Here is a 27,285-nt window from a genome sequence, read left to right as displayed (position 1 = left end):
TGATAAATTTTACATATAAACTAATATATTATAATTTTAAAAAGCAAAGAATCGTAGTAATTATGCATTTATGAGAATAAAAAAATGATTTTGTAACATGTATGAGTGACGCTATCTAGCGGCGAAACGCCCAAGTTTGTAGTGAAAATAGTTTCCATTGTTTCTGTAAGATGGCACCACCACTACCTTTTAATATTATATTTAATTTTTCATAAATGCATAATTGACACGATTCCTTGCTTCATAACGCTAGAATACACTGGTTACTATTTTAAATTTACCATTTTTATGCATGGTTATTTAATTTAGCAATAATTATTCACCTTCGGTTCGTGGCGTCATCTAGTGAAAATAATGGGAACCATTTTCGATACGAATTCGGACGTTTTGCCGCTGAATGGCGCCACCGATGAACTTCTATATAAACCTTGATCTACGCTACATCTTGTCTGCGGCTTTATGATTTGAATATTCAAAACAATGAAACAAGTCTCAAATTTGTAAATATTATATATTTACTAATTCATAGATATTTCTATGAATTAATATTTTCGTAAATGAAGGTGTAATCTTTAATACAGAAAATCTTTCGTTCGCAAACTTTGTTTTTAATGATCGTCAAAATGATTCCTAATTAGATTTTTAGGTAACTATCAGTTTAATTCTTCGTATCATAATACTGTCGAAGAACTGTCTATTTTTCGTGAAACTAATTTTGAAATTTATTTACTATGAGATAGTCCTTTCGTTGATTTCTTTCGTAAATAATGCACTCCTTCGAACAGCTTCTACAATCATAACGGTTTCATGCGGTTTAATGTATTCGAATTCAGTGACAACACCTGAGAAACAAGAGCTTCGAGCTCTTAAAACCGCAAGATATACTAGAATAACGTGGACGTGTCGCTTATATTTCAATTAGAAAGTAATAGGGGCTGATCTGTCCTACTATATTCGGTTTTGCACTTGTCGACCTTGTTTGCAGTGGTCGCGTCTAGCTGCGTCGTTATGGCGCCATAACGAATTTTTTAAGGTTACCATAGGACAGATCTGAAACTCGAAAACGGTATGGTTGTCGGGAGGATCTTGCATTTAGGACTTGTCGTGACGGTGCTCGTGAATCTGCGCTTTCTAGCTGGGGAGAATTCGAGCACTGACGCGAAGTGTCAGTTCGGCAAAACCTTGCGTAAACAAGTGAACGCGGAACTACTCAATGGGACATGTTTACGAGACATCGTGGCCCGACTGTCAAACGAGTTTCGCTCGATGACGGACATGGAACTTGGTTTAACGTCCTTTCAAAAGATGCTCGATGCCATGGAATTCACGAACGTCTCGAACAACCTGAATACGAGATTGAATTTGTTAATCGACAAATTAAATAACAAGCTATCATCCTACGTGGAACTCCTTGAGCAAAGCTACAATGTTGTACAGCCGATTTTGTCTTCAACCGAAGAGCAATTTATTCGTTCTGGCTCTATGTACAGATTGGATGTAATATCTAGTAAACTTTCCGACTTTTGCTCGCAGGTCATGCAAGGTACTTATTCTTTGTTGTTACGTTAAGCATGGAAAGTATTCCATATAATATTCATATAATATTCCACGTATATGTGTATTTCAGCACTGGTAATTAATTTGAGGAATCAGGAATGGAAGAACGTACATTTACTACCTTTTATGTACCCTGCAACGATTTGTGGCCCACCCAGTTCAGGCCATAACATCGGACCTCTTTTATTGTCTCAGTATTGCCCAAGAAAGAATGTAGTCCTGCTACTCGAGCATGGTGCATTTATGTCTGAAGGGGACATCACTTTAGCTCAAATAACTGCAGAAACAATAATCGATATGTTGTCTCAGACAGATCGTATTAACGTTATCGGTCTTTCTAGTAACAATACTATACATTGCAAAGATGGTTTGCTGAAAGCGACGGATGTCAATAAATTTCAGTTAGCGCGTTATATTCACAGTTTATCCAGAACAGGTATAATCTACTTCAATTTTCGTATACATTTTTTCTGCTGTTTATTCATGGCATTTTATTTGTTCAAACTTTAGAAACGAACGACTCCATAGAGTTTAACTTTGATAAATTGATACAGACTATAAAAGGTCAAGTGGTATTCGTGCACTTGACTAACATGCTCAAAGTTACCCCACACATAACAAAAATAAACGATATACTGTCGTCAGGGAAAGCGAATGGCTATTTAAAGACAATACTGATTCTTTCGGGTGAGCCAAATTCCTATTATATATACTTAACTATATTATAATATCGTATAATTAATATATTGTTTCTTTTATAGATCAAGAACCACATTCAAACGTTAAACAGTACAATGACAGTGTCGTAATCCTTCCAACACAAAATATACTAGGATACGAAATATCAAAATTATTTTTTGGTCTGAAGTGTTCTGAGGAACACAAAAAAAATTACTATTTGTCCGATCCATACTTTGACTTGTATAGCAAGACGATGACGATGTCTATTGGACAAATTACAGACAAAGCATTGATATCCTTAGACATTCAATTACGAAACTTTCTGGACGACATAACGTATTTTAACGCAGGTCCACAAGTATATCCGATATTATTCGACGATAAAGGCATAGTTTGGATACACAAAGATTTTCCAAGAATCGAGACAATGGTGGATCAGCCCCTTAAAGTTAAACTGCAGCATATAGAAAATATTAGCCCTGAAACTGTAAAAATGATGATCGAACGATACGAAGGCGTCGTGAACGTGACAACGAAACTTGGAGAACAGGTATATTAAAATTTCTAAATTTGCATAAAACTCATATTGATTCAGATTTTACGTTTTAGAAGTGGTATCGTTGGAAACATTTGACGTACAAGGATTTGATAGTATGCTTAGTATCAGCGAGCAACGAAAGTACATCGTCCATGGCGAAAGTAGTTCCGACATTATCAACAAATATTTTGCATCATCGTCTTGACCTTTTGATGCACAGTATTGCCGACAAAGGCATCCTATGTACTTACAATAATAAACTTTTAACTTTGTGTAAGTCAATTTTGTTTATGACTTAACCTAAGGGTAGGAAGGAAACTTAGTTAAAATTTTAAAGAAGAATCTATTTGCTTTTCAGCAACAGGAGTGGTCTACCTGTCGCCGTGGTGTTTCCAATCTCCAATGGAACAACTGAAATTATTAGACACTGGATCTGCTGTAACCATGCAGAGTTACATGGCATATTTAAAAGACTTGAGGGGCCTCTTAGCTAATCCTGGTTTACGTCAGTCTGTGAAACCAGATGTGGCCATAGTGACACAAATTTTAGGATATTTTAAAAGCAGATATATAGAAAGCGTTTTAAATAAGTTTATAATAAGAAGGTACGCTATTAGAATATACATATATTCATGATCATTTTTTTTTTCCATCAATTTTGTTGTAGATATATCGTTGGAACTGCCAGTGGAGTTTTAGAAATATATCCAGGAATTATGCTCGATTCTGGTTTTGATCCTAAAAGACGAATATGGTACAGAAACGCATTGGAACATCCTGGAAAATTAATTTTCACGCCTCCGTATTTGGGGGCTGGCGGTTCAGGATACGTTGTTACTTTGAGCCACACGGTTCATCGTAATTCTCAGTCAACTACGCGCGACGACGCTATAGCTGTCCTGTCTATGGACATGACGATGGGTTTTATTTCGAGGCTGTTGAAAGAACTATTTCCATTTTGCAACGATTCTACAGTAAAATGTTTCTTGATGGACGATAAAGGATACTTGGTATCGCATCCAGCTTTATTAGAAACAGTTGGTAAAATCGAGCAACAGCATTTGACCAACAAAGAGTTACTAGTGGCGAATGATATATTGAATCACGAGCTTTTCGTTAAAAAGAAAGCTTGCGCGAATTATTTGGACGGTACCGTGCAAAGGTACTATCAATTCAATACGTCGCTCGACGAAGTTCTCACGAACATAGTTCACGGCGAACATTGCGTTAAGTATCAGGTAGCATCTGTACCAGGAACCAATGTATTCTTGGGCGTGGTTAACGTAACTTGTAATTTATTAAGAGCTTTCTGTCCGTGCAGCACTGTAAGTAACAACACACTCGCTAAACGAAGATACTAACATCTTCCAGACTTAACGAAAAGCATGCATTGATGTTTCAGATGGATCGTTCCTGCTTAAACTGCAAAAGAATGGAACAAACCGAGTGCGAATGTCCGTGCGAGTGTGCCTTATATTTTTCCAACTGTGCAGAGTACAACATTCACGAAATACATAATTTAGAACCCTGCCCTGCGCCGTACGAACAAGGGGGGAATTCGCAGATGACTTACGTGCAGTCCACGAATTTGAAATCATGTCCATCTATCGCGTGCAAAGTATTTAAGACCGAGACCGAATGCTTAGGAATCGTAGGATGTCAGTGGTGCCATGTAGACAATGACGGAGAAACGCCTTTGCAGGCTCCGTTTTGTAACGATATGTCTCGATGTTTCAGAGGCATCCTTGGATCCTCTATGCCCCTTAGCGACGGAACGTACAGTAAGCAAATTTTCTTTATACATGAATTTTCACGAAAGGATAAGCAAAGTATACAATTTGTTTTGCTTTAGATTCTCAGTCAACCGAGGAAATCGCAGCGCGAGAATGGCCATCGGTTGGACCAGTAGCTGGTGGAATACTGGCGTTCCTTCTGATACTAGGAGTTCTGTTGTTCTGTTACAGGCTTCGTTCTGTACAGTCAGGCGTGGAACATCAATGTTTACACATTCACACATCGCCTGACATGTTGCGTATGACACACTTGGAAGGCGACGTTGAGCCTATGGAGTTAGATCAAACGAAAAATAATTTAGACTCTCTTATAAGAGACGGTATAGCCCCTATATCTCCGTACAGAGTATCCACGAATTATAGGAAACCACCTGGTGGTGACAGCGACAATGGATATAGTACAATGACGCCCCATGACGATTCCGAACAACAAACGTTCGTAGAACCGCTGTTAGTTGTTGGTAATAATACAGAGTCAGATTTAAGGAGACGATCCATTTGTCTTCCGTCCCCGACAACTCATTTAGGTTCTCCCCATCATATTCTAGCACCTGTCACGGTGCATTGTAACATGGAAGCAAATTATTGTTAACGACTGTAAGATACAGTTATTACAAGTGGAAAACTATTGCAAAGTTTACAGTACGAGGTATAACGTAAAGAATATTTTTCAATTTTCAGAAAAGTTTTATAATTTTGATAACGTTGTTTATAGTTTTGTACAAGACGCATTAGTATATAGACATAAAGATCTAGTATTATTTTAATCGATCGTTCGAGTTACATTTAAATGTTTGGGTAACGCTATTTTACCGATTAGTATCTTATTTATTTAAACAGATCGATTACGATATGCTACATGCATTCGCGATGCACAAGAATATTACAATTTTCCTGATGCGATTAAAAAACGTGCGTAATGTAGTTCACGGGTCACTGCAATTCATAGGTCGAAATGTAAACTGGAGTAAGTGGCCATTATAAATTTAAGAACACGTCCATTCATCCTACTCTATCATTATGAATATGCTGGATCATAACGTAAAATAATCATATATTTTTACATAAGTTAGAAACACACCTTATAATTCAGACAGTTCGTATTATGAAAATCGATAAGTATGAATTTTAGCTGTTAAGTAGAAATTTATATTAATGTTAACTCTCTAGATATTTTATACTTACTACATCATCGTAAAATATTACACTTATGGCAGCTAGAAAATAGAGGTTGTATTTTAATGAATTTGAAATTATTGAGAAACGAATAGGGTAGCTTATTTCACTGTTTTTGTAACGTGAGCGTTGAGAAAATTTCTGAACAAGAAAACAAACATCACAAGTTAATTATTCATATATTGTGTAAGTTACATAGTTTTAAGGTTTATACTAGAACTTATCGATCGATATAAAATCGCGTAATTGTTAATATGAAGCTATTTACATTTTTATACATTGAAATAGTTTTTGAAAAATGTATATAGTGACATTTCGTTTATGCACTAAATATACGAACTTTTGTAGTTAACAATATTACGAGCTAAGAGGTGATCTCTTAGGCTTACATTGTATACGTGCATGTGACTGACTACTTGTAACCGTATCTTGCCAATATTTTACTAATCGTTTGTAAACCTAATGCAAACTTATAACAAACGAAGATTTTGAAACTATTTTTCTAACTTATAAATTTAGAGCGATTACTTTTTGAACGTTTTACATGTTGTACCAGTATTTTACTTATTAAAATATAACTGCCGTTGATAATTAAGGTTTTATTATTGTATAATAAATAAAATACAAAAAATGATCAAAACTGGTGGTTTATTCACACGAACGTTTCAGCGAGTTGCGAAATATATAAATGGACCTGTGGTTTACCTTCGGAATTTATCGTTTAATGTGTAATTTTTATATCAAAAACTTATCTGTATACACGCAATAACTTTAATTGTAATTAATGCTAGTAACCGATATAATATAAATGATATTTTCCACTGAAAATGGTTAGTTTCCTATTTAAGGTATGAAGTCTGGATTTTTCCTTAAAATTACAAAACCTTCCATAATTGGCGTTAATGGAACATATTCTTCCGTTGCCAGCTCTGCCCTTTCGCCGTACGCCAACAGAACTGGTGTCGTATGAGTTTGAAAGCCTGTAATGGTTTTCGGTTTCCCTGCTTGTCCCACGACGTCTACGGCAAGACCGACTCTCACGGGTACAGCAAGAGGATTCAATTTCTCGTCAAACGTTACCAGCATCCTAGGCTGCATAGCAACTGCTAACGTGTACAGCAAGTAATGCGAACGACCGAGAATAACTAGAAAGAAAAATTACATTTTATGCGTTTTTAGCGATTAAAGCGGGGTTTTGATTTATTCGAATGAAGAACTGACTTTTATAAAGTTACTCAAAGTTGTACCATACAACTGAACTACTTTCATTCGACAAACCAGAACTCTTCCTTGAGTGTATTTCTTGAATGTACTTACTGTTCTTTACGTCCAGGAAACCGATGAGCGTGGCTAAGAGACCAGCCAATGCCACAGGACTTAATACTTGTCTATCGCTGTGATAAGGAGACAACGTCAGCGTTCCTTTACCAAGATGCGTCAGGCCTTGCGCAATGCGGACCATGAACAAATTGTTTGGATCCTTTGCGTGGAACTGAGCGAGCTGCCTCAACATCGCAGCCAACCGTGCGTTGTTGGTACCCGCTCCAACCAAACCCATTGCGAAGATCGCGTTATGCGCCACTTCGGGATCGCTATCGTGGGAGAATTTGGATAACGTATCGAGTATGTTCAATTTCGGATTGGAGACCGATATGAGACCAAGAGCGAGAGGAACGGATCGCCGTATCACTGGCTCGCAATAACGTAACAAGTGACCGAACGTTCTGTACGCCATTTCAGCACCGATTTCTTCTCCCATCGCAATCAACGCGATACCAAGAACGGCGATCGCCTGCCTGGAACTTAGATCTTTCTCCTTCTCCTCCTTCTTCTCCTCTTTCTTTTCTTTATCCTTGCGGTCAGATTTGTCTTCCTTCTCATTAGACGGCTCGTAGTGTTCCGAGCAAATGTGCAGCAGATGCTGAATCTTGAGGACGTTTCCAGTGCCTGCATACGCGCAAACTTCTACCAAGGTCATAGACATCGATTTAAACGGTTCGGGTACTATCTCCAGAGCTGCTATTATAGCCTCGGCCGCTTCTTGCTTTCCCAGGAAGCACAGACCGATACCCAAAGGTAAAAACCGCGCGTACGTGTCCTTCAGATTCGTATCCAGATTTTCAATGAGGGTGTTCAGGATCGTTGTCGTAACGTAAGCGTTACAAGAACCCACTGCAACCATCCCTAACGCGAGACCCGTTACGCCTATCACTTCCCAGCTGGATTTAGGATCGCTAAGTACGGGTATCAAAAGACCCAAGACAGCTTCTCGATTCGAACCAGCATACGCCAATCCAAGTCCAACGATAGCACCGATGCGCATGGTGTTGTTGCTGTGCAAAACATAGTCCGAAAGAAGAGCCAGAGCAGGATCGCATTCGATTCGTACGCGACAGTTAACCAGACCACAAGCTAACAATGCGCCAGATTTTATGTAATCCTCGGACGAGTAAAGATATTTGTCTATCGGTGTTAAACCACCGTCGACATCCCACAACAAAACAAGACCAAGAGACGCTGTCGCGCTTAGCATTCCGTGCTCTTTATTTTTGTACAACCATTTATTTCCATCCTCAATTAATAACTTGTCGTGGCCAAAGGCTGCGTTCACGAAACCGTTAACGAAACTCGCAGCGAGATTTTGCCTCGCCGAATCCACTTGGCCACCGCCAAACGGAGGTCTGGAGTTCTCTAAATGCGACTTGTACACGTCCTCCGGCGTTTTCGGCTCCATTATGTCTAACTCGCGTGCCAGATTAAGGAAATGATAATTCAATAATGAATTGGACATTATTTCGACCAAGTCATCGTACTCGGGAGTAGACTCGGGTAGCTCTAGGAAAATTTGTTGTCTGCCTAACATAAATGCCAACTGTTTCTGCACTGACCTAGAAAAAAGATGGTAAACGGATATTAATTTTTCATTCTTTCGACTAATTTCTCTCTTCATTTGATCTGTCGATTTTACGAAATTTTCGAAAATAATTTAACTTACAAATCTGTGCATTTTGTGAATATATCCTTGATGAGGGGCAAATCGTTGAGTTGCATCGCTAACCTCACGGCTAGCGGATACTGACCGAACTTTCTGTACAATTTAGCAGCAGCATGAAGAAGAGTACTATTTTCTGGATCCGCTACATAAGCTACGCAACTTGTGAGATACAAACAAACTCGTTGATACGCACTTTCATCTACGTATTGTTCTAATAAGTCTAGCCTTTCGATTTCCATAAGTAGATCGCAGGCTTCGGTTTCCGCGTTGTGAGCCATGTTATAGGGTACAATTTCGTGTACTAGAGCGATCAGCTTTTTACTCGTAGCTTCCGCGTCTTCCGTAAGTTCGTCCCATTCGCCAGCTAGCTCTCCCGATAAATGTCTCACGTATTCGTGACCCCACTCGCCGATAGCTAACGCGGATCCGGTAAGCCTATACTTTAAACATTCTCTACCTTCGCCCATTGTCATAGCAAGGACAGAAATAATATCAGAACATAATTCCTTAGCTTTCACATTTGTTATTTTTTCGTAGATAGCTTTCATAGTGTCGTAATGCGGTCGCATGAATTTCAGTGGCTTTGGAACGCTAGTCATAGAAGTGGTAGATGCGCGAATATGAGAACCCAGCGATTCCAAAGCAGGATAGTGTAAACTGGCGTTGGGATCTTGCAAACGTTCTACGAGGTGAGTCAGTTCCTCTTGTAATAGTTTATCTTCTTCGGACTGAAAAGTATTTCGTTAAATGTAACGATTGCATGCTCTCAATGATACGACGCAAATACTTTTTTTCTTAATACGAACGATCTTTTTAAATTAATCGAATTTATAACGAACAGAGGCGAAAATGACTTTCACATCTTTGATCGATGTATGTTTACGTTGCGTTAAAAAAAAAATCTTTTGTTAACTATCGTTCGATACCAGAATCGTGAACTCACCAATTCATTTTTCTCTTCTTCTTTTCCAGTTTTCACTTCTTTGGTCGGCTTCGGCTCTGTTTTTACACTTTCCGGCATTTTGCAACGATTGTTTTACAAAACGGATACAAAACAGGAAATCTTGTCCCTGCTTAGGATCTGTTAGTGTTTTAGGTTAGAAAAGCGAAGAATCTATTTGCGAGTCACTGCTACCATAGAATATTCTTAACATGAGAATGTAGACATTCCTCTTGATTGTTCAAATCAGAGAGCATGTTAGTGTCGCGACATAACGTTGCTCGATTCTGATTGGTCGCCATTTTTCAGCCAAGTAATATACAGGGTGTCCCAAAAATGTTGTAACACCTTGAAAGGGTTGGTTCGGGAGGTGATTTAAAACAACTTTTTCCTTAGCGAAAATGTTGTCCGGGGCTTCGTTGAGGAGATATAAACAGAAAACACTGACCAATCAGAGCGCGAGTATCGTAATTTTTAAATTTATAGTCAGCGCCTCTGACGGTGAAACACAGAAGGTTTTAAGGAATACATTGACATGTGTGTACGTTATCTAACTTTATTTTATCGTTCATGCCAAGCACATGCAACGAACGGTTTGCCGGCACTTTCGTATGGAAACATAACCTACATGTTTTTGCACGTTCTTACAAGCGTAAGAAAAAGGGATCACAGTCGAGTATTCTGCAGGACAGCTCAAACTAAACGCTCATAAGTTCGCTTTTGCTTCTTAATGCAACACTTCGAAGAGAGAACCTCGTAATGGATCGCTCGAGTATAAATAACTCGTTTGGCAAGAATTTGACATCTCCGCGGAAACGCATGTCAATAGTGCAGTCTTTAAAGAAAAATAACTCGTATGTACATTCCTAATGTATTACCTTCATTTATAACGTGTCCATTTTTGGTATGCGAACTAAAATCGTGTCTTCTAAGCATTTAATTCGATTGCGTTTGTATCGAATGACACCTACTATACGAAGTTTGTAAAATGTACAATTAAAGTGACACTCTATACCACGTATTTATTTAGCGCGTTATTATGTCAACATACGATTTAAAATATAAGACGTTATAATATATTACCACAGCACCAATTGCAGAATTATTTATTCGCAATATTCATTGTTTTATTTTTACAGAACGATAAGTGTGTCTGGCCGTTTGAATCAATCCGTACAAGTAATATGTAAAACACCCAGTCACGTGGTAGAAAGTTTTGGATCCTCTTTACCAGTTCTCGTCACAGAGGCTTTAACATTTGTAGATAGAAATGTTGCTGTTAGCGTTAATATCTCAGCGGATGGCTGGGTTTGGCTTGTATGCGGTCGTAGATTGCTGGTGTGGCAATATAAAACAACAATTCATGATCCAAAACAAAGAAGAACCTTTAAAACTCAATGTAGAGAGTTGTTATTGCCTCAAAGCGATTTAGCTCATAAAGCAGACTGCATAGCTGGGTGGTTGCCTCTAGGTCAACAGGTTATTAAAATTCACTGTTACTACATCGTGCACTATTTACTTTGATATTTGCAGTTACAAATTCATATGATTGTTTAATTTGTAGGTACCTAGTTGCATGGCTGTTTCTCCTGAAGGTATTGTACGATTTTGGGCCAATGTTGCGCACGAAGAATCATATGTGGAAACAAGTGCAGAACTGGCTGGACAAGAGGTCAATTGCCTTACTTATATTCCTGGTCATGGTTGTATTTTAGCTACAACCACATGTACAATAGCGCTGTTGCAACCGCAGTTTGCTAATGGCAAAAACAGCATTTCGTGTCAGGTTCTCAGGACGAGTCAGGGATGGCTAGGTGGTATAGGACGCAGAATGACCTCTCTTATTTTCGGAGCTATGCCTCAGTCTCCTGTTATAGAAACTGTAAGCTCTTATTGAATTTTTAATAAGCATTTTCATACTATAATACGATGCAATAAAATTGATGCTTTTTTATTTTCTAGAAATTGGTAAAAGTTACCTGCACGGATTTGGGAGACAAGGGATCAAGAATTCTTATTTTAGCTGGTACATCTATACAGTATTGGTCTTTTCCTCGTAACGAACAGGAAAAAATGGAGTTCGACGAAGATATCGGGCATATCGTTTCGCAAACATTTCAAAGAAAAATTTTGGTACGCGTAAAATATTGTTTATATTTGGAAACATTTCATTTATCCGCGACAATAATTTTAGGAATTAGGCACGTGTGATCCACAAAATATGAATGTATGGTTAATCGACATGCAACCGTGTGACGAAGGCATAGTAATTTTAATGGCAGCAAAGTCTACTGGCGTATTCACTCAAGTTCACTTTGCTCTTGGTAATATTGTTACAATTACAATTGATTTTCTTGTACTTTTCGGTGTGTAGAACAGTTTAATTGTAGGTCTAATGCAGCTGTCTTCCACGACGTTAGCAAATACATTTAAATGGTTTATACCAATTAAATTGGATCTTATCATATTCAGTGGTTGCCCTGAATCAAGTTTAGTTCCTTATCGGTTTATATTATGCGGTTGGGAAGCTATTATATACAACGAGTCTTTGGTGCTCGTTGTAAATTGTGAGTTTGGTTTGGTTTTAATTACAAGCCCACGTTTCAACTTAATATTTTTAAATAAAATTTTTCATAGGTATGTCTGAACATGAACGAGATGAAATACAGTTCGTACGAAAAGGGGATAGTATTCTTGGCGGTGCCTTATGTTCGGGAACTCCGGTTTTATTTACCAAAAACTTTGGATTGGTTTCTATTATACCGACGGATTTCCCATCGCAAGATTTTAATATGTTCGTTTTATATATATGTTAATTTAAGGTATAAGGTTGTTGAAAACATACATTTTTTTTATTAAGGTTATACTGTTATTTATAGAAATTATGCTGATACAAGCACAGATTGTACTTATCGACCCAATACACACGTTTTTACTAGTCTGATAAGCAACGAAGAAGTTCAAAATATGTTCTACAGCTCTGATGGAGCCACGCAATTGCGTGCTGCGTTTCTCCTTAGTTTACGTCAAAACAAGGTTCGTTCGTTCGATCAGTTTTCTTGAAAGCCTGATTCTAAAACAACAGTTTCATTGTAGACACAGTGCGAAGAAATTTTATCGCAACTCTTCCCTTTACAAGAAGTGCCAGTGATGGATATAGACGCTAGCATCGACACTTTAGCATTGAAAGTAGCTCAAGACTTGATAGACGATTACCCGGCGAACGATCCGCGTTGGTCGAATCACAGGGATCTGTGTAACTAAATTTCTCACGCTTCGCGTTTTAATTATAAGATACATTATGAATTTTAATCGATTACGTTATTCACAGCTATGACAATAAACGCAGTCACTTCGATGCAAATACCTAATCAATTGGAGGGAAAACAGAAAGCGTTAGATTTATATATATTATTTCTAAAGGAACATGAATTATGGAATCGAGTAAGTTACTTCGTTTGCGCGATTACATTATACTTACATGTATATAAATCAGTGTAACATTACTACATGATTTCTCTCCATTTAGTTTGGCGCTGTTACATATAGAGGGATCATCGCGTCTACCCCGCACGTCCTTAGAGAATATGCAGAAAAAATAGTCGCGGCGTTAACTATATACAGTCTTCAAAATAGGTAAGTTTTCCACAACGCGCGTAGTTGACAATTTGATGACTCGTCTATGTTCTCAACTATTTCAAGATATTCAGACATCGTGGACACCGTGATAGAACAAACGTTGAGTCCCGAATCATACGTGTCTGACGAATTAACAGCGCGTGATATATTTTATCGCAAAGTGAGCAAGGTGCACAATTTTCTTCCTGTCCTGGTAAGCAATGCGCGTGAAGTGACTCAATCTGAAAGACCTATTCAACATGTGGCGCATTATATCATGCAAGTGAACGCTATCTTATTGGTAAGCGCACCGTTAAGGAATAAAATTTAACGCGAAATGAACGCTCATGTGTCAACTTGTTAAATGCATGTTAACAACAGAGTGTACTACACGAGGTACTTAAATACCGTCAACACAATGCCGAACGATTCATCCCTGCAAGAGATTTGACCGATATAACGGAATATTTTCCCTGGACGACAGCAATTGGTAAAAGCGGGCTTGGAAATTGTCTTACCACGATGGTTAGTTTCTCTTGTTAACACTTAAACTATTTAGAAAGAGTTGGAAGGGGACTTTTTGCAATAAGATATATTAATCTAGGTTACTAGATACATAAAAATGAATACGTTTTGTTGTTGCAGTATAATTTAACACTTAAACACGGCGTGACGGGGACCAACGATTCGGCAGTGAGAAACGACCTATACGAGCAATTAGTAGGTTTGATAGATTTAATACTAGACGGTCGAAAGGATCAATTAGAAAGTGTACGAGGTACAGACATGTTCGAGATATACACGAAGGAATATGAAACGTATCGTACGAACTTGATTCAACCTCTAAGTATGTATCTAGTTAATTTAAATAATCGTTGTACGCGTATTCATGATCACGTTTGATAATTTACAGTAAAGGAAGAGCAGTATGATAGCGCGGCAATGCTAGCCGAAAAGTACTGCGACTTCGCGTCTCTTATACAGATATGTGAACTGACTAACAATAAAAATCGGTTAGACGGTTATATAGGAAAATTCTCAAATCACGACTTCGTAGGATACTTATTTTCGTGGTGAGTAATCTTTTCCGCGCAATCGACGAAGTAAACGACTTTCGCTTTGGTGTGTATATGTAAAGATCAATTTTCCAACTGAAGGTATGTAAAGGACGGTCGTCAAGGTCAATTAGTGGAAAAATGCCGACGCGGAGGTACCACCGAATTGACAGAAAAATTAGCAGAACATCCCACCTTATCTTGGGTTCAAGCTGCGCTTACGGATAACTTATCGTCCGCTGCCATCACACTTCACTCTTTAGCTATTCAAGAAAGCGAATTGGTAACACGCAAAAAGGTGAAACAAATGCAATTTTCTCGTTAATTATCTGTTTCACTACTTTGGAATATTAGTTTTATTGTGTCTTGATCTTCAGGATAATACTTATACTACTATTTTAAATTAACGAACACAGTTTTAACGATGTCAATACTTTAGTGAAGGATAGCTTAGATTTGAATTTTATACATATATCCGCTATTTGTACACATTTTCGAACATGTTTTCAATCAATTTTGAACAAAATGAAATTCTATATTAAAAAGTTAGAATAGACTTTATCTCTAGCTTCTCCAAGCTTCTCTATTTTAATTATTTTTAAGTAAATATTAATTTTGTCTGGCAGTCGATGCTTTCCTTAGCAAAACTTGCACTTCTTGCTTCGGACGATTCTCACGAAGACTTTGTAAGTAGAATCGACAACGAATTGGCGTTGATTGCTCATCAAGAAGATTTACCAACACAAGTACTCACAACCTACGGTTACGATGTGGAGAAATTACGAGTTTTCACGCCAACAGAATTAATCACGGTATTCATTTTTACGTGTATCGATCTAATTCCTTTTACTATAAAGAGATTCATGTAATCACGGATTTGATCGCTACAGTTGTATACGTCCGAAGACAACGTTGACGCGAATGAGTACGATTTCAAAAAGGCTCTCGATTTGCTGGATTACGTGGAAGAAGAAGACGAGAAAGCATCTTTGAAGTTACGCATTTGGGCGCGGGCTGCTAAACGCGACGATTGGGAGAACATAGGAAAAAATCCTGAGCAGCAAGTACAAGAAACGATATTCTTTAAGTTAATGGACCTCGCACACTTTATGGGTACGTTATTGATTATTTAAACGAATGATATGGGATATATTATAGTATTTGTTAATAAAAATATTATTTTATATTGTTCACGATACAGGTGATTCGATGTATGAATCTCTTCCACCAGTCGATATGTTGTTGACGGAACCTGAGCTAGGAAGCCTTGCTGAATCGAGTAACTTTCAATTCCTGATAAAGTTCGTCTACGAATACGCGTATGACAATTATTAATCCACTCGTTCTGTTGTAAGTAATAATAAAATTTGTATTTTTTTATATATAATAAAATGTTGCCATGTATATATTGCTAGACAGTATTAAATCGCATCAGATCCTGTAACAGGATATACATATAAAAACTGAACTCTCGAATCATTTCATTTAATTTTATTGTTTAGTCGTATATACAGTAAAAAGTCGTATAAATTTGTATCCAAAATTGAACATTAATCCTACGTTTTGTCTTCGACTATAACAGAGTTCGCGAGAGTACGTAATATACAAATAAAAGCGAAACATTTAATACGAACAAAGGTACATTTTTATCGGCAGAACTCTCGTAATAGAAATTTTCCGACCTTACGATGAACCTTACTTGATCTGGTGTTCTGCAGTCTATTTCTGTAATAGAAGAGATGACGTTTTATTACTAATAATTGTACAATGATTCTTCATCATAGTATGTGCTTACCTGCACATTTGAAATGAGAAGTTACATCTTGTATACGGAAATATATATCAGGGCAAGGTAAATCTTTAGTACATTTTGATTGATCGATTAAAGTAATTTCTTTGTAACCATCCATTTCCGTACAATTGTAATTTTGTCTCTCGCCGGGCTGATATTGTATCCACGTGCATACATTTATTTTTCCATAATCGAAATTGTGAATCTAAAGAATTTAGAAATTTTATAGTAACGATTTAAGACAACAGAATTCTCAAACATTAAATCACTTTAAAATACGAACTGTGATGAGCGTTCTTTTCATGTTTCGTTTCCAATACGAATGTAATCTGTATACCATAGACTTTGAAGGGCTTATATAATCTTCGAATTGGAGAGTGGAATTTTTGGAATTTGAATCGATATATTTTATAGGTCTTAGAGTCCGTGGTACTGAAAATGGGCACATGAAATGTATCGATGATACGCACAAACTATGGTATCAATAGAGTTAATTGTATTAAAGATGAAACATACTTATTGAAAGATGCTGAATGACATCGTCGATATTAGAGTTGTTTATTAAATGATCTTCGTGCGATAAAATGAATGCATTAAACAAATTGGTATTATACCGCGAGGTATAGTACACAAAGTAAACGTCTATAAATATGAAGAGAAACAAATTTTTTTTTAATTCCCAATTATTAATTAAAGGATAATGATTTTTACCTGGATGATGGTATTTAATTTCTTGCAATAATGTTATTATAAATTGTCTATCATTTTCAGACATGTAGCTTAGAGGAATCAGTAGTACAATTACTTGACCAAGGTTTCCAATTCTGTTGAGTTTTCGATTATCTTCCCAAGTCTTATTTAAATGTGCAAATATTGTCTCTAAAACTCTAGTATAATTTAATTGCGTCGGCCCTGAAAAGAATATTACTTTGAATACTTTAACTATACCTATATACAATATATGTATCCATAACAAAACTTACACGAGATATTTGTAAAATTATTTAATGCTTCGAATGCAAGCGATGGGCTGTTTGTAACGTTCAACAGCCATTCTCCTGAAGTACCATGTATTATTCCCATTTTTGACCCGTACATCGATACATCCAAGTCTTGTATTAAAACGCTAACAGGAAACACTATTAGAATTAAAAGTATTGGGCAGAAAATTGTATTGACTTACGCCAGAAAGTTTGTCGTGTACTCTATAGCCCATGCACCATCAAATACAATTAATGCTTCTACTCGATTTTGATTGATTGGTTCTCGACAAGGTATCTCTGGGAATAGATGGTTTTCTGCATAGGCATAAAATTTTTCGGTGGCATACTCTGTCATTCGTTGCAATGCTTCAGGAGATATATATGCTATGCTTTTTCGATAAGCTAACATTTGAGCTATCGCGTTAATCTGTTAAATTGATCTAGTATTTATAAGTTAATATCATATACTTTCTGTATTTTCGTTTACTTTATGACAAACCTGCTCATTCAAAATAGTCTTTGGCGTGGTAAGTACAAAATGTTGTGCTCGATTACAGGCTTTAACATTCACGTCGAAAGCGATGCCTTCGTACGAATAGTACATATTTAAAATTTGACTAAGCCGAAGACTGTAAAATTTTTGAATCCAGGTCTGCAAGTTACTTGCAATAATCAAACCTAAAGTGTTTCATAAATTATTTGTTCAATAATGTGGATTTATGTAGTATTTAAACAGTATTTAAAAAAGATAGAATGTACTTTATCAGTTTACCATCAATGCCTCCTAACAGTTCAGCTCGAGTCGCTTCAAAACTTGTGTGTTCACTCGTCAGATAATAAACAGTTGGATACATTGTATTGTTCCAAAATCCTGTTGCACCAAGAGACATATTATTACCTACCAAAGGTCCTTGATACACTGTCATTTCTGCTAAATCGCCTAGTAAAATAAAATCCTTTGCGTATCGATACTATATAATTAAAATACGAATGTTAACGTGGATGAATGCTATACCCGCAATTGTAGTCAACCATACATTATCAAGTTCTACAGACGAACTCATTAAAGTACGATACCACATATACTCTTCGTGAATCATTTGACTTTTTGGTAGAACAAAGTCGATTTCTTCCTCGTCGTATTTTGTATTCGATGTGCGTGTAGCGTTTATCCCTACAGGAACTGGAAACATCGTTGACTGTAGTGCATTACACTAACGTTTACGCTAATTTTATACCTGAAGCAGGTGTCCCCAAACTAGCAATTAACTGATTTAAAGCAACATTTTGATGTTGAAGAGATGCAGCAATGGCTCCTATAATTGATCCAAGAGCAACAGTGCCATACGGTGTTAAAATAACTCCTTGTTGTCTTGGACAATTGTATGTATCGGTGAGGATATTTTTGCCTGCGTAAGAATCTTACATCTTTACTGTCCTAAATACTTCATTTTTCATCAAATTTACCTGTTTGTTTTTCAGTTTGGATAACTCGATGGCAAGACTTATTTACGTTTTGAACGTCATGTTTTATAATTGTATTCGAAATAGCCTGGTGGAGTATACAACGTTCGGTACGTGTCAATACATGAACTGGTAAAGCTTCTGTGTTACTTGGAATGAGTTCTTCTATCATCTGATTTTTAACACGTTGGCTTCCAGTTCCGCCGAATGGAAGTACATCGTTAGTGGCTTGTATATTTTCTTGAAACTCGATACCATCGAATTTAAATCTATCGTTTACAGAAAATGATTGTTATTTATTACAACAGAATAATGTAGAGTCGAAGTTTAACACATAATTTCATTGTACAAAGCAACCTGTGGAGTAACGACGACGACAACATTCTCATATCCATTGATGCATATGAATGTTTCTCCAGTTTTTGTATGATGTCCACTACTGTACGTAAATTCAATGGAAATTGAGGATTTAATGTAGCATCGCTTCTGTAACATTCTCTGAGCGGTTCTGGTATAGTTATGTGAGACAACGTGAACTGCAATTCTGCATACCAAAAGAAAAGAGTTTTCGTAACGATGGTATTAAGAAAGAAATCTAGTAATCGTTACTTTCAAAATTAGTATTTTTCATTAGAAGTTATAGCAACTTACCGCAGCACACCATCAATAATACGATTTTGGTAATTGCCATGATTGTGTTATTGAAGATCCATGATTTGACGACGTACGTTATCGGAAACCTAAAAGTTATATTGTATTTCCGATATCTAGATGAAACACTTCAATGACTCACGAACATATAAAGATGAAAAAAGATTGTGTTCTATTTAAAATCTGATAAGATATTTGTCAATAAAATACTTCATCATCAATAAAATATCAGACTTTATACTTTTCTTCTTTACCGTTAATAAAAGATTCTCTTAAATACTAACTTATACTTAATTTGTTGAAAAAATGATTGGAATTTTTAAAACCGTTTTGCCATAAAAATAAAGTTTATTAATACTAACAGAAAGAAACAAAATATAATAAACGGGAAAAACAAAGAATTTTAAATTTATGTTATTTTACTGTTTGTAAGATTATCAATTAATTAGTGGATTCTGAAAATAAGTGTGTTAGTAAGAGTACCTGTAATAAGGTGGAGCCCTATTACTCATGGATGTATCATATTATCTTATCAGTTTAGCCATGATAGGTTTCAGTATATCTTCAGATAGGTGTGGTGTTGTACCTTGCTATATGGAACTAAAGGGATATCATTCACTCTGTCTTAAAAGCATCGGGGTATCAAGTACTGTGTGTATTTTATATTGTCTGAGACTATAATTTAATTTCGTCCTAATCGTTCATTTAGATTATTATACTTCATAACTAATAATACATCAAATTAATCACATTTTCTTTTTCTTTTCTTATCGTATCCTCTACGTTGCTCATACTTCTGTTATCTATTCATATATTAATTAAACGAATATAAAATGTTAATTTTTATATTTTTATTTTTTAGATCTGCTGAAATGGCAAAGCTTTTTTATTTCCTCGCCTTCGTTACATTAGGTAAGTATCTCATCATTATTACATTGAAAGCACGCTATGGCAAATCATATTGAGCATTTACAATATATGTTGAAAGCAAAAAATCATTGCGGTTTTATTCAAAGCTTCAATCTTATTTCTTTCAGCTGTACACGCGCAAGAAAATGCGGTTCATAATCTTTCGCCGTCCCTTCGGGAATGTTACGTGAACAAGTACCTTTCACAAAGAGATAACAGATTACCGCATACTTTGAATACATTCCTCGCAATTTTACGTAAAATTGAAAACACGGAAGGCCTTAATATGGATCTGAGAAGTTTATCTGTTGCGCTCTTACACCGGTAAATTCAATTTTCGTCGTGCTACAATAATTCCATTGAAACCGTACAAAATTGTAAATAATTTAATCGTTATTTAATTTACAGTTTCCGGCAGGATGGAATTGTACCAAATCCTCTTATTCCCCCACAAGATGGAGTATCACCGTACGCTCCAATTGGCAACCAATTTTACCGGCATGCTCACACCCTTCGTTTCATACAAGGAAATGCTCTTCTCTTTCCTAACAATAGTATCACAGCCATTGAAAGGGTATTCTTTTATTTATTTATACACATATGAGATGCAGACTTCATTGAGATTCTATGTCATTAACTAACGTTTAATTATTATATTACAGTGTACCTTACACTTCATGATGTCGAGTAGTATTGAAATTTATGAAAGAGGAGACGAAGGAAAGGTTTGTAAGTACGCAAACGCGTACAGATATGCAAGAGACGTTGGTAGCGATGATGATGGGAACGTTAAAGGTGCCAACAGCGACGTAGAAACGTTGTCGTCCGATGAAATGTAAGTGGAGAGAACTATGCGATGCGAAAATTAATTCTTTAGAGTTGTAAACAAATTTTTCTCGATATATTCAGTTTCATCACTGAATAAAAAAATGCATATTCTCTTAAGTCGCATACATGTATTATATTAATACGTTGTTCGTTTTCCATAAGTAACTAATGACATTTAAGAAATGTATCAATGTAATAATTTATTCGGTTTTGAATGATTCATGAATGTATGAAATTTTGATAAAAAATGATGGAGTTTAAGTGAGAGGTGACAAATTTATTAAAGACTTCATAATTTTTTATCATATTTCATACATTTATGAGTCATTAAAAAATATACTTATGAATTTCATCAGAGCTTCGTCAGTTTCTCATATTTAAAAATAAATAAATTAAAGTTGAAAATGTGATACTTATGAAATCTTTGCACAGAAGGACGATGACTAATAAGAAAGATGGAGACGATCAAGCTACGCTTGATCCAAATTCGTTATACCCGGAATATCCACCTAACCATCCAGACTTTGCACGGTTATTTTCTCTACCTAGGAGTAAATGTCCTGTAGAAAATGGCGTTATAAAAACTCCGTACGTCGGACATTCGTTAAACTATTTTAGTAATCTCATAAACTGGATGCGACGAATTATTTCCTATTAACGGATGTTTTAGATGGGGTGTTGTTTCACCTGGTCTGGTCCTTGCTGGAATTGCTGCTGCAACGCAACCACAAACTTTCTCTCTTCAAGACATTCAGACTAACATATCAGACAAGACTTTAGACTTATCATCATTAACTATGGACACTAAATGGATCGTCACTTTAGCTGGTAAATACTGATTTCTCGAAATATAAATTTTAACTTGATTATGGTATACGTTAATATTGTACAATATGTTATATTGTATTTTTTATTGCAAATTTGTAGGAGACTTAGCAGAAGCAGCTTTAGTACAAGGCCCTTTAGGGGAGAAAATTCATATCGGAGCAACTGGTAATTGGAACTCTACTGCTTTACCGCGATGGTATTTCTTAAATGCCAATGAAAAATTGGAAATGACAACGGCAGAAATCAGGGGAGATTTAGATGGTTTAATTTTGGCTAATGAAGTTAAGAAATGGTATTCCCAAGTACCTAGTTTGAGACTTTCACAGATATTTGATATGTATTATAGCAAACAAGGATTCTTTGATTCCTCGATTAGAGCGTGCGATCGAAGAACATTATTTACGGCTGTTGCCCCCAATGATACGATGACTAGACAGGTTAAATATTTTAATACTTTCATGTACTTTTTGATTAATTTATGATATAAAAACTTTTTCTTATATTTTGTACTTTCGTCTTTTCTATAGGCATACATTGCTTCTTTATTAATGAGTTCGGAACTAGTAAAGGCAACTCTAGCACCTGAAAAAATAAAAAACTATGCAGTGCAAGCAGTAAATGAATTAGTAACATATGTGCGTAAGTATTGGTTCTTAAATTTCATATGAATCTTACATGTACATTTCTACAAATTATGTATACGTAAAAGTCCGATCCGCATAAATAATTTCGTAGCTACGTCAATGAATAAGGATCTTTCATGCGCGGATACAGACAAATTTTATGATTTCAATCCAAAGTCTGTTGATTTGACCATCATTCTGGATACAAACTGGCCATTCTCTATGATACAGCCCATTCTCGCGTAAGTTTCTGGTCATTTATCGTAAATTTACGAAGATGTATATTAAATTGAAAATTATATTTTTCAGGAATTTGTTAGAGAATATAGACTTAAATCCATACAACAGCAATTTCACGTTAATAAACGGCAACAATGGAGTTCCAATTATCAACAGTACTTCTAACATCTTAGAATTCAACGCGTACAATTCGTCACAATACGAAAACAGTATGTTACAATACGTTGTATGTTACAATTACGTCACTGAAATAACTGGCAATTTAATCGTTTTGTTAAAAAATTGTTTTTAGTTACCCATGGTTTTGATTTACCCAAATCAATTGACGCATTATATTTGCGTTTAATGAACTTGCTAGACAATGAACGCGATCGAGGTGTTGGTGGTGCAAGATCTAATGTTGTTTTGATTATTCCATACATGTCGACTATCTCTAACACTGACAAAGACTATAGCTTGAAACAAATATTACGAATCCGAGAGAAAGCTCCAGGTGATAAATCATATATTCCTTGAAATGTGTTAATTGTTATTACGTCGCTATTTATTACTACAGATGTAGCGTTAACGTAAATATCAATGTAATTAACAATTGACAATTTCATTTCAGATACAACGCTACTTATTATGGCATATGGTTCAAAAGACACGTGGTCTGCTTTGACACAGGTTCCATCAACGGATATGTTCTCTATTGTTATTGGCGACACAGAAGAAGCTTTGACTTCGATAACCACTGTAGTTTCAAGGATAAAGCAAGGTAAGATAAACAAATGTAATTAAGTAAAACAAATGATATTGAATGAACATCATTACAGTTCCTAAGCGTTTGATCAACACCCAGTGTGGATCAAATTATGCTACAATTGGATCTTCAAATTCATACGTGGATTACGTCTCACCAAACGGCACTAATTTCTATAGATTGCATCCTAATTACTTTTTTAGGACTCAAGACTTTGCAACTATAAAAGTAAAGAATTATTTCTTATCCTTACAAATGTTTTTAACTTGTAGAATATTGTCTATATAATAAACTAATGTTTTAGATCCAATCTTCAAATTCAAATAGGCTAACTGTATGCTCATCGCGGGGACCAATGTACGCGAATTCAACGGTACCATCCGAATCATGCGTATCGATAACCAGCGAGACACACGCTATTTCAGTTAATTGTGCTGACGCTAGTATGATTCACGAATGCCCCCCGCTTTATATATCGGTGACCTCTAACTCCACAGGTGTCACATATCAATGCACAGGTGAGTAGAATTATTCCATATAAAATATAAGTTGTACAAAGATCATTTAATTTTGAATTAATATCTTCGTTTTCAGATCCTCGAGTATGCAGATATCCCTATCAAATAAAGTATACGGTATCCTACGAAAATCTACTATGTACTAGTGGTACAAACACGATACTGAATTCTCTTATTCTAATCGTACTTACAATTTTCGTTAATCTATATTAAGTAGTAACAACTATTATATAGATTCATGAATAAGTTAATCATCTAACATTTTTTTTCTTAAGATATCGTATAGTCATGATTGAATTTTACATTAAGTGTGTTCATATTTGAATAACGACGTGACGACAAATTATTGTAAAATGTATATTGCTATCGATTAAGTAGCTTGACCGAGCACTCAGTCTCTATGAATAGGCCGGTCTCATTCGTGGAACGTATGAGTCTTTTTACCCCTAACTTTAGATTAATGTTCTTCTTCCGAGCCGCATCTAGGACAGGTAGGGTTGACCCGTAGTCCCAATTTTGCTAAGTACCTTCCGGTGTGCCAATGCTTCGTGACGAGACCGACTATAAGCCTGAGCTTAGTCCGATTCAGTCTCGCCAGGGTATTACTTAGCACACTAGATGGTTCCCTTAGCATAGCATTGTATATGGTAATTTGTTATTTTAAATTGAGATAAATTATATGCATAATATTTCTACAGAAAATTGAAATAAAACCGCGACTCGTATGTAATTTTTATAAACAATGTATTATCACATATAACAGGAAATATAATACATTTTAAATGAAAGGTTTACAAAGAGTGACTGTGTGATCTATTCCGCAAGCAACTTTTCTTACTTGAGCCCCAACATTTACCTATATCATAAATTATTATTTTGTAATTATATTATAATTGTTGTATTATAAATATAATTAGTTTACCTTTAATGGAAAGTACTGATCTTTAGCATCTCCTAGTCCTAAAGCTCCAAACTTATTACAGCCCCACATATACAAATCGCCCGTATTAGTTAAGGCTGCCAGGTGACTCATACCGCAAAATATTTTTACTACCTACAGAGAAACTAATTAATTTCCATTCCATTATTTATCGAAATTTTTCTGACTTACTTTAGTATTTCTTTCGTATGCATTTTTACCGAACAGAATAGACGGAATTTGCGTTGGCTTTGCAACAAATGTAACTTCTGGACCAAAACCAAGAATACCGTAACCCCATACGTAAACGTCACCTGTATCTGTACACACATTTAAATAATTGCGATGGAAAACTGGTAATAACGTAGATATACTATTTCGATTGAATACTCCATTTGAAAATTAGAATTCTTAATTACAAGATTCGTGATACTTACTGTTCAAAACCATACAAAAACAACCACCGCTGGCGATGTCAGTAATGTGGCCTACTGTTTGCAAGGCACCTATTTCCGTTGCTATATTTACTTGATGATTGTCGCTGTTAGCAAGTAACTGCCCATACTCTGAGTTACCCCAGCCAAATACTTTTCCTTTATCTGTAATTGCATGGTAATTACAATTAGGCAATCATGTATAATATCGCTATCGTTTCGCTTAAATGTAAAATAAAAGTATGGAATTTATTATAACATAAATACATGAATATTGCAGATACCGCTGAGTGCCAACACGCAATCCGCGACACAAGCGACTTTTGTAATATACTGTCCAGCTAAATCTCCTTTCACTAAGCTCGGTTTGTATTCATTTCGGTAATGCGCCAATCCCGTTTGTCCATCAGCGCCCCAACCAAAAGTATACACTTCCCCGGATTCTGTCAATAGTATGCTATTGGATAGCAATAAAAGGATATTCATGTATTTCAATTAACTATTTATTATATATTATAAAATCTAATACCTGTGATCTTGACCAGCCGATACAGCCTTAATTTTGTTGCCCTTAATATCAGGTATGTGATGAACTACTCTACTTTTGTTATAATTTTCATCAGTTATTATAGGCCGACCGCATTGTCCATACGCGTTATTTCCTAATGTAAATAAACCTTCATTGGTCAGCACCAACAGGTGTGCCCTTCCAGCTGCCATATCTATGATATCAGCGGAAGAATTTTTGAGAGGCAAAGGAATAGGCCTTGGTTCTACTATCAAGTCGTTGGGGAACTTTCTATCTTTTTCGTTGAATCCTGTTAGCATATAAAAAAATACATTTTAATGCATGGAATCTCCAATTTGCACGTACAAATGAATCTTTCATGCTCCATATTTTTTTAACTTTATCTTTTCTCAAAATATTTCAATACTTTTTATCTACAGAAGTTATACATATAGAGTCTCTAGGAATCCAGTTCTTACCAAGTTGCGAATCGGTGTTTATTCCACTTCCATACAGAACATTCTTATCGGTTGATTTTACAGCAAACGCAGTAAAACCATAACCACAAGTTACATCGGTCACATCAACTTTTTCACCGAAAGCTAATCGTTTTGGTCTTGCGATATAAGAAACACCTTTAGACGTCAAGGATGATTTCATTCCAAGAGCACCATGCTCTGCCATACCCCAAACATAAACTCTTTGATCTCCTGTTTTGCTTATCGGATACTGAAAAACTATAAGAACATTAACAAATTAATGTATTAAGAGTTTACTACAGACTTTTCACGTTATGTTTCTTTCAATTTAATACCTGGCAATGTTTTTAAAATAGGTTTCTTGTTCTCTGGTTTGTTTAGACGCACGTTTTTACTACGTTTACGTACGTAATCTTTTAGATATGTTTTCATCGTATTCAACATGACTAATGTATTCCTTCTTCGAGAAATGCCAAGCAGGTTTGAGACTGATACTTTCAAGTATCGTTTACCGATCAAATTTTCGACTTTTTCGTAAATAATTTTATAATTTATAAAGCAACCGCCATTTCAGTCATTCGTACATAGTGGTACATAGTGGTGCATATGGTGCATACGGAAAAGCCAACGCTCATTGAGCCGCTCTATCAGCTGATCAGCAAAATACCAGTGGCGCCATCGACGCGAAAACGTCCAAGTTTATAACGACAATAGTTCTCACTGTTGCTGCTACATAGCGGGACAGACATCTTTTAATAAACTATTCATTATTTTTTATAAATACATAATTAATACTATTCATTGCTTTTTAACACTACGATATATTAATTTACATGTCGAATTTATCATTTCCATTAATAGTTATTTAATACAGCAATAATTATCGACCCTGTGGTTAGTGACGCCATCTTATAGAAACTGGGAGAACTATTTTCACTACAAACTTAGGCGTTTTCCCACCGATGGCGCCACTAATTGTTTAATTTACTCCCACATATTATTATTTCAATA

At 35.9% G+C, this 27,285-nt stretch overlaps 6 protein-coding genes across 8 annotated transcripts; 3 read left to right on the top strand and 3 right to left on the bottom strand.

The window, feature by feature from the left end:
- The first annotated feature begins 507 nt into the window (after nt 1-507).
- Nucleotides 508-5,764, top strand: LOC128878210 (VWFA and cache domain-containing protein 1). Its single transcript, XM_054126231.1, has 9 exons — nt 508-1,543; nt 1,628-1,993; nt 2,068-2,244; nt 2,319-2,788; nt 2,848-3,049; nt 3,135-3,381; nt 3,444-4,101; nt 4,179-4,557; nt 4,629-5,764. The coding sequence occupies exons 1-9, from the start codon at nt 1,069-1,071 to the stop codon at nt 5,159-5,161; spliced, it is 3,507 nt and encodes a 1,168-aa protein (XP_053982206.1). The 5' UTR covers nt 508-1,068; the 3' UTR covers nt 5,162-5,764.
- A 610-nt stretch (nt 5,765-6,374) lies between these two features.
- LOC128878211 (26S proteasome non-ATPase regulatory subunit 2) lies at nt 6,375-9,880 on the bottom strand. Its single transcript, XM_054126232.1, has 4 exons — nt 9,684-9,880; nt 8,741-9,468; nt 7,063-8,633; nt 6,375-6,890 (listed from the first exon to the last, which is right to left on the bottom strand). Exons 1-4 carry the CDS (start codon nt 9,759-9,761, stop codon nt 6,589-6,591), a joined length of 2,679 nt encoding a protein of 892 aa, XP_053982207.1. The 5' UTR covers nt 9,762-9,880; the 3' UTR covers nt 6,375-6,588.
- Nucleotides 9,881-10,252: 372 nt separating this feature from the next.
- On the top strand, nt 10,253-15,757 carry LOC128878954 (nuclear pore complex protein Nup133). Its single transcript, XM_054127644.1, has 19 exons — nt 10,253-10,534; nt 10,820-11,159; nt 11,245-11,562; nt 11,643-11,813; nt 11,875-12,004; nt 12,071-12,247; nt 12,318-12,474; nt 12,560-12,716; nt 12,777-12,936; nt 13,012-13,124; nt 13,210-13,316; nt 13,383-13,599; nt 13,680-13,823; nt 13,944-14,145; nt 14,212-14,371; nt 14,456-14,651; nt 14,980-15,165; nt 15,244-15,466; nt 15,555-15,757. The coding sequence occupies exons 1-19, from the start codon at nt 10,440-10,442 to the stop codon at nt 15,686-15,688; spliced, it is 3,387 nt and encodes a 1,128-aa protein (XP_053983619.1). The 5' UTR covers nt 10,253-10,439; the 3' UTR covers nt 15,689-15,757.
- A 65-nt stretch (nt 15,758-15,822) lies between these two features.
- Nucleotides 15,823-19,863, bottom strand: LOC128878956 (uncharacterized). Its single transcript, XM_054127648.1, has 15 exons — nt 19,727-19,863; nt 19,244-19,332; nt 18,950-19,136; nt 18,596-18,861; nt 18,367-18,537; nt 18,144-18,311; nt 17,901-18,068; nt 17,628-17,806; nt 17,329-17,555; nt 17,129-17,271; nt 16,857-17,057; nt 16,662-16,787; nt 16,429-16,577; nt 16,149-16,350; nt 15,823-16,078 (listed from the first exon to the last, which is right to left on the bottom strand). Exons 1-15 carry the CDS (start codon nt 19,753-19,755, stop codon nt 15,927-15,929), a joined length of 2,457 nt encoding a protein of 818 aa, XP_053983623.1. The 5' UTR covers nt 19,756-19,863; the 3' UTR covers nt 15,823-15,926.
- On the top strand, nt 19,786-24,664 carry LOC128878955 (uncharacterized). 3 transcript variants are annotated; one of them, XM_054127647.1, is made up of 16 exons: nt 19,786-19,894; nt 20,106-20,155; nt 20,281-20,476; nt 20,561-20,726; nt 20,815-20,987; nt 21,416-21,568; nt 21,651-21,808; nt 21,908-22,245; nt 22,336-22,447; nt 22,544-22,673; nt 22,741-22,880; nt 22,964-23,164; nt 23,282-23,431; nt 23,490-23,644; nt 23,721-23,934; nt 24,011-24,664. In XM_054127647.1, the coding sequence occupies exons 2-16, from the start codon at nt 20,116-20,118 to the stop codon at nt 24,145-24,147; spliced, it is 2,463 nt and encodes an 820-aa protein (XP_053983622.1). In that variant the 5' UTR covers nt 19,786-19,894; nt 20,106-20,115; the 3' UTR covers nt 24,148-24,664. The 3 variants fall into 3 exon arrangements, with proteins under 3 accessions (XP_053983622.1, XP_053983620.1, XP_053983621.1); XM_054127645.1 differs by having other exon boundaries at nt 21,413-21,568; XM_054127646.1 differs by having other exon boundaries at nt 19,830-19,889; nt 21,413-21,568.
- Nucleotides 24,662-26,962, bottom strand: LOC128878960 (RCC1-like G exchanging factor-like protein). Its single transcript, XM_054127652.1, has 8 exons — nt 26,610-26,962; nt 26,275-26,532; nt 25,817-26,105; nt 25,572-25,744; nt 25,291-25,452; nt 25,046-25,173; nt 24,857-24,988; nt 24,662-24,790 (listed from the first exon to the last, which is right to left on the bottom strand). Exons 1-8 carry the CDS (start codon nt 26,716-26,718, stop codon nt 24,713-24,715), a joined length of 1,329 nt encoding a protein of 442 aa, XP_053983627.1. The 5' UTR covers nt 26,719-26,962; the 3' UTR covers nt 24,662-24,712.
- Between the last annotated feature and the right edge of the window lie 323 nt (nt 26,963-27,285).

Source organism: Hylaeus volcanicus, chromosome 6, assembly GCF_026283585.1.
Source record: "Hylaeus volcanicus isolate JK05 chromosome 6, UHH_iyHylVolc1.0_haploid, whole genome shotgun sequence".
NCBI lineage: Eukaryota > Metazoa > Arthropoda > Insecta > Hymenoptera > Colletidae > Hylaeus > Hylaeus volcanicus.
The sequence above is the reverse complement of the archived record's forward strand: the minus strand, read 5'-3'. Positions and strand labels throughout refer to the sequence as shown.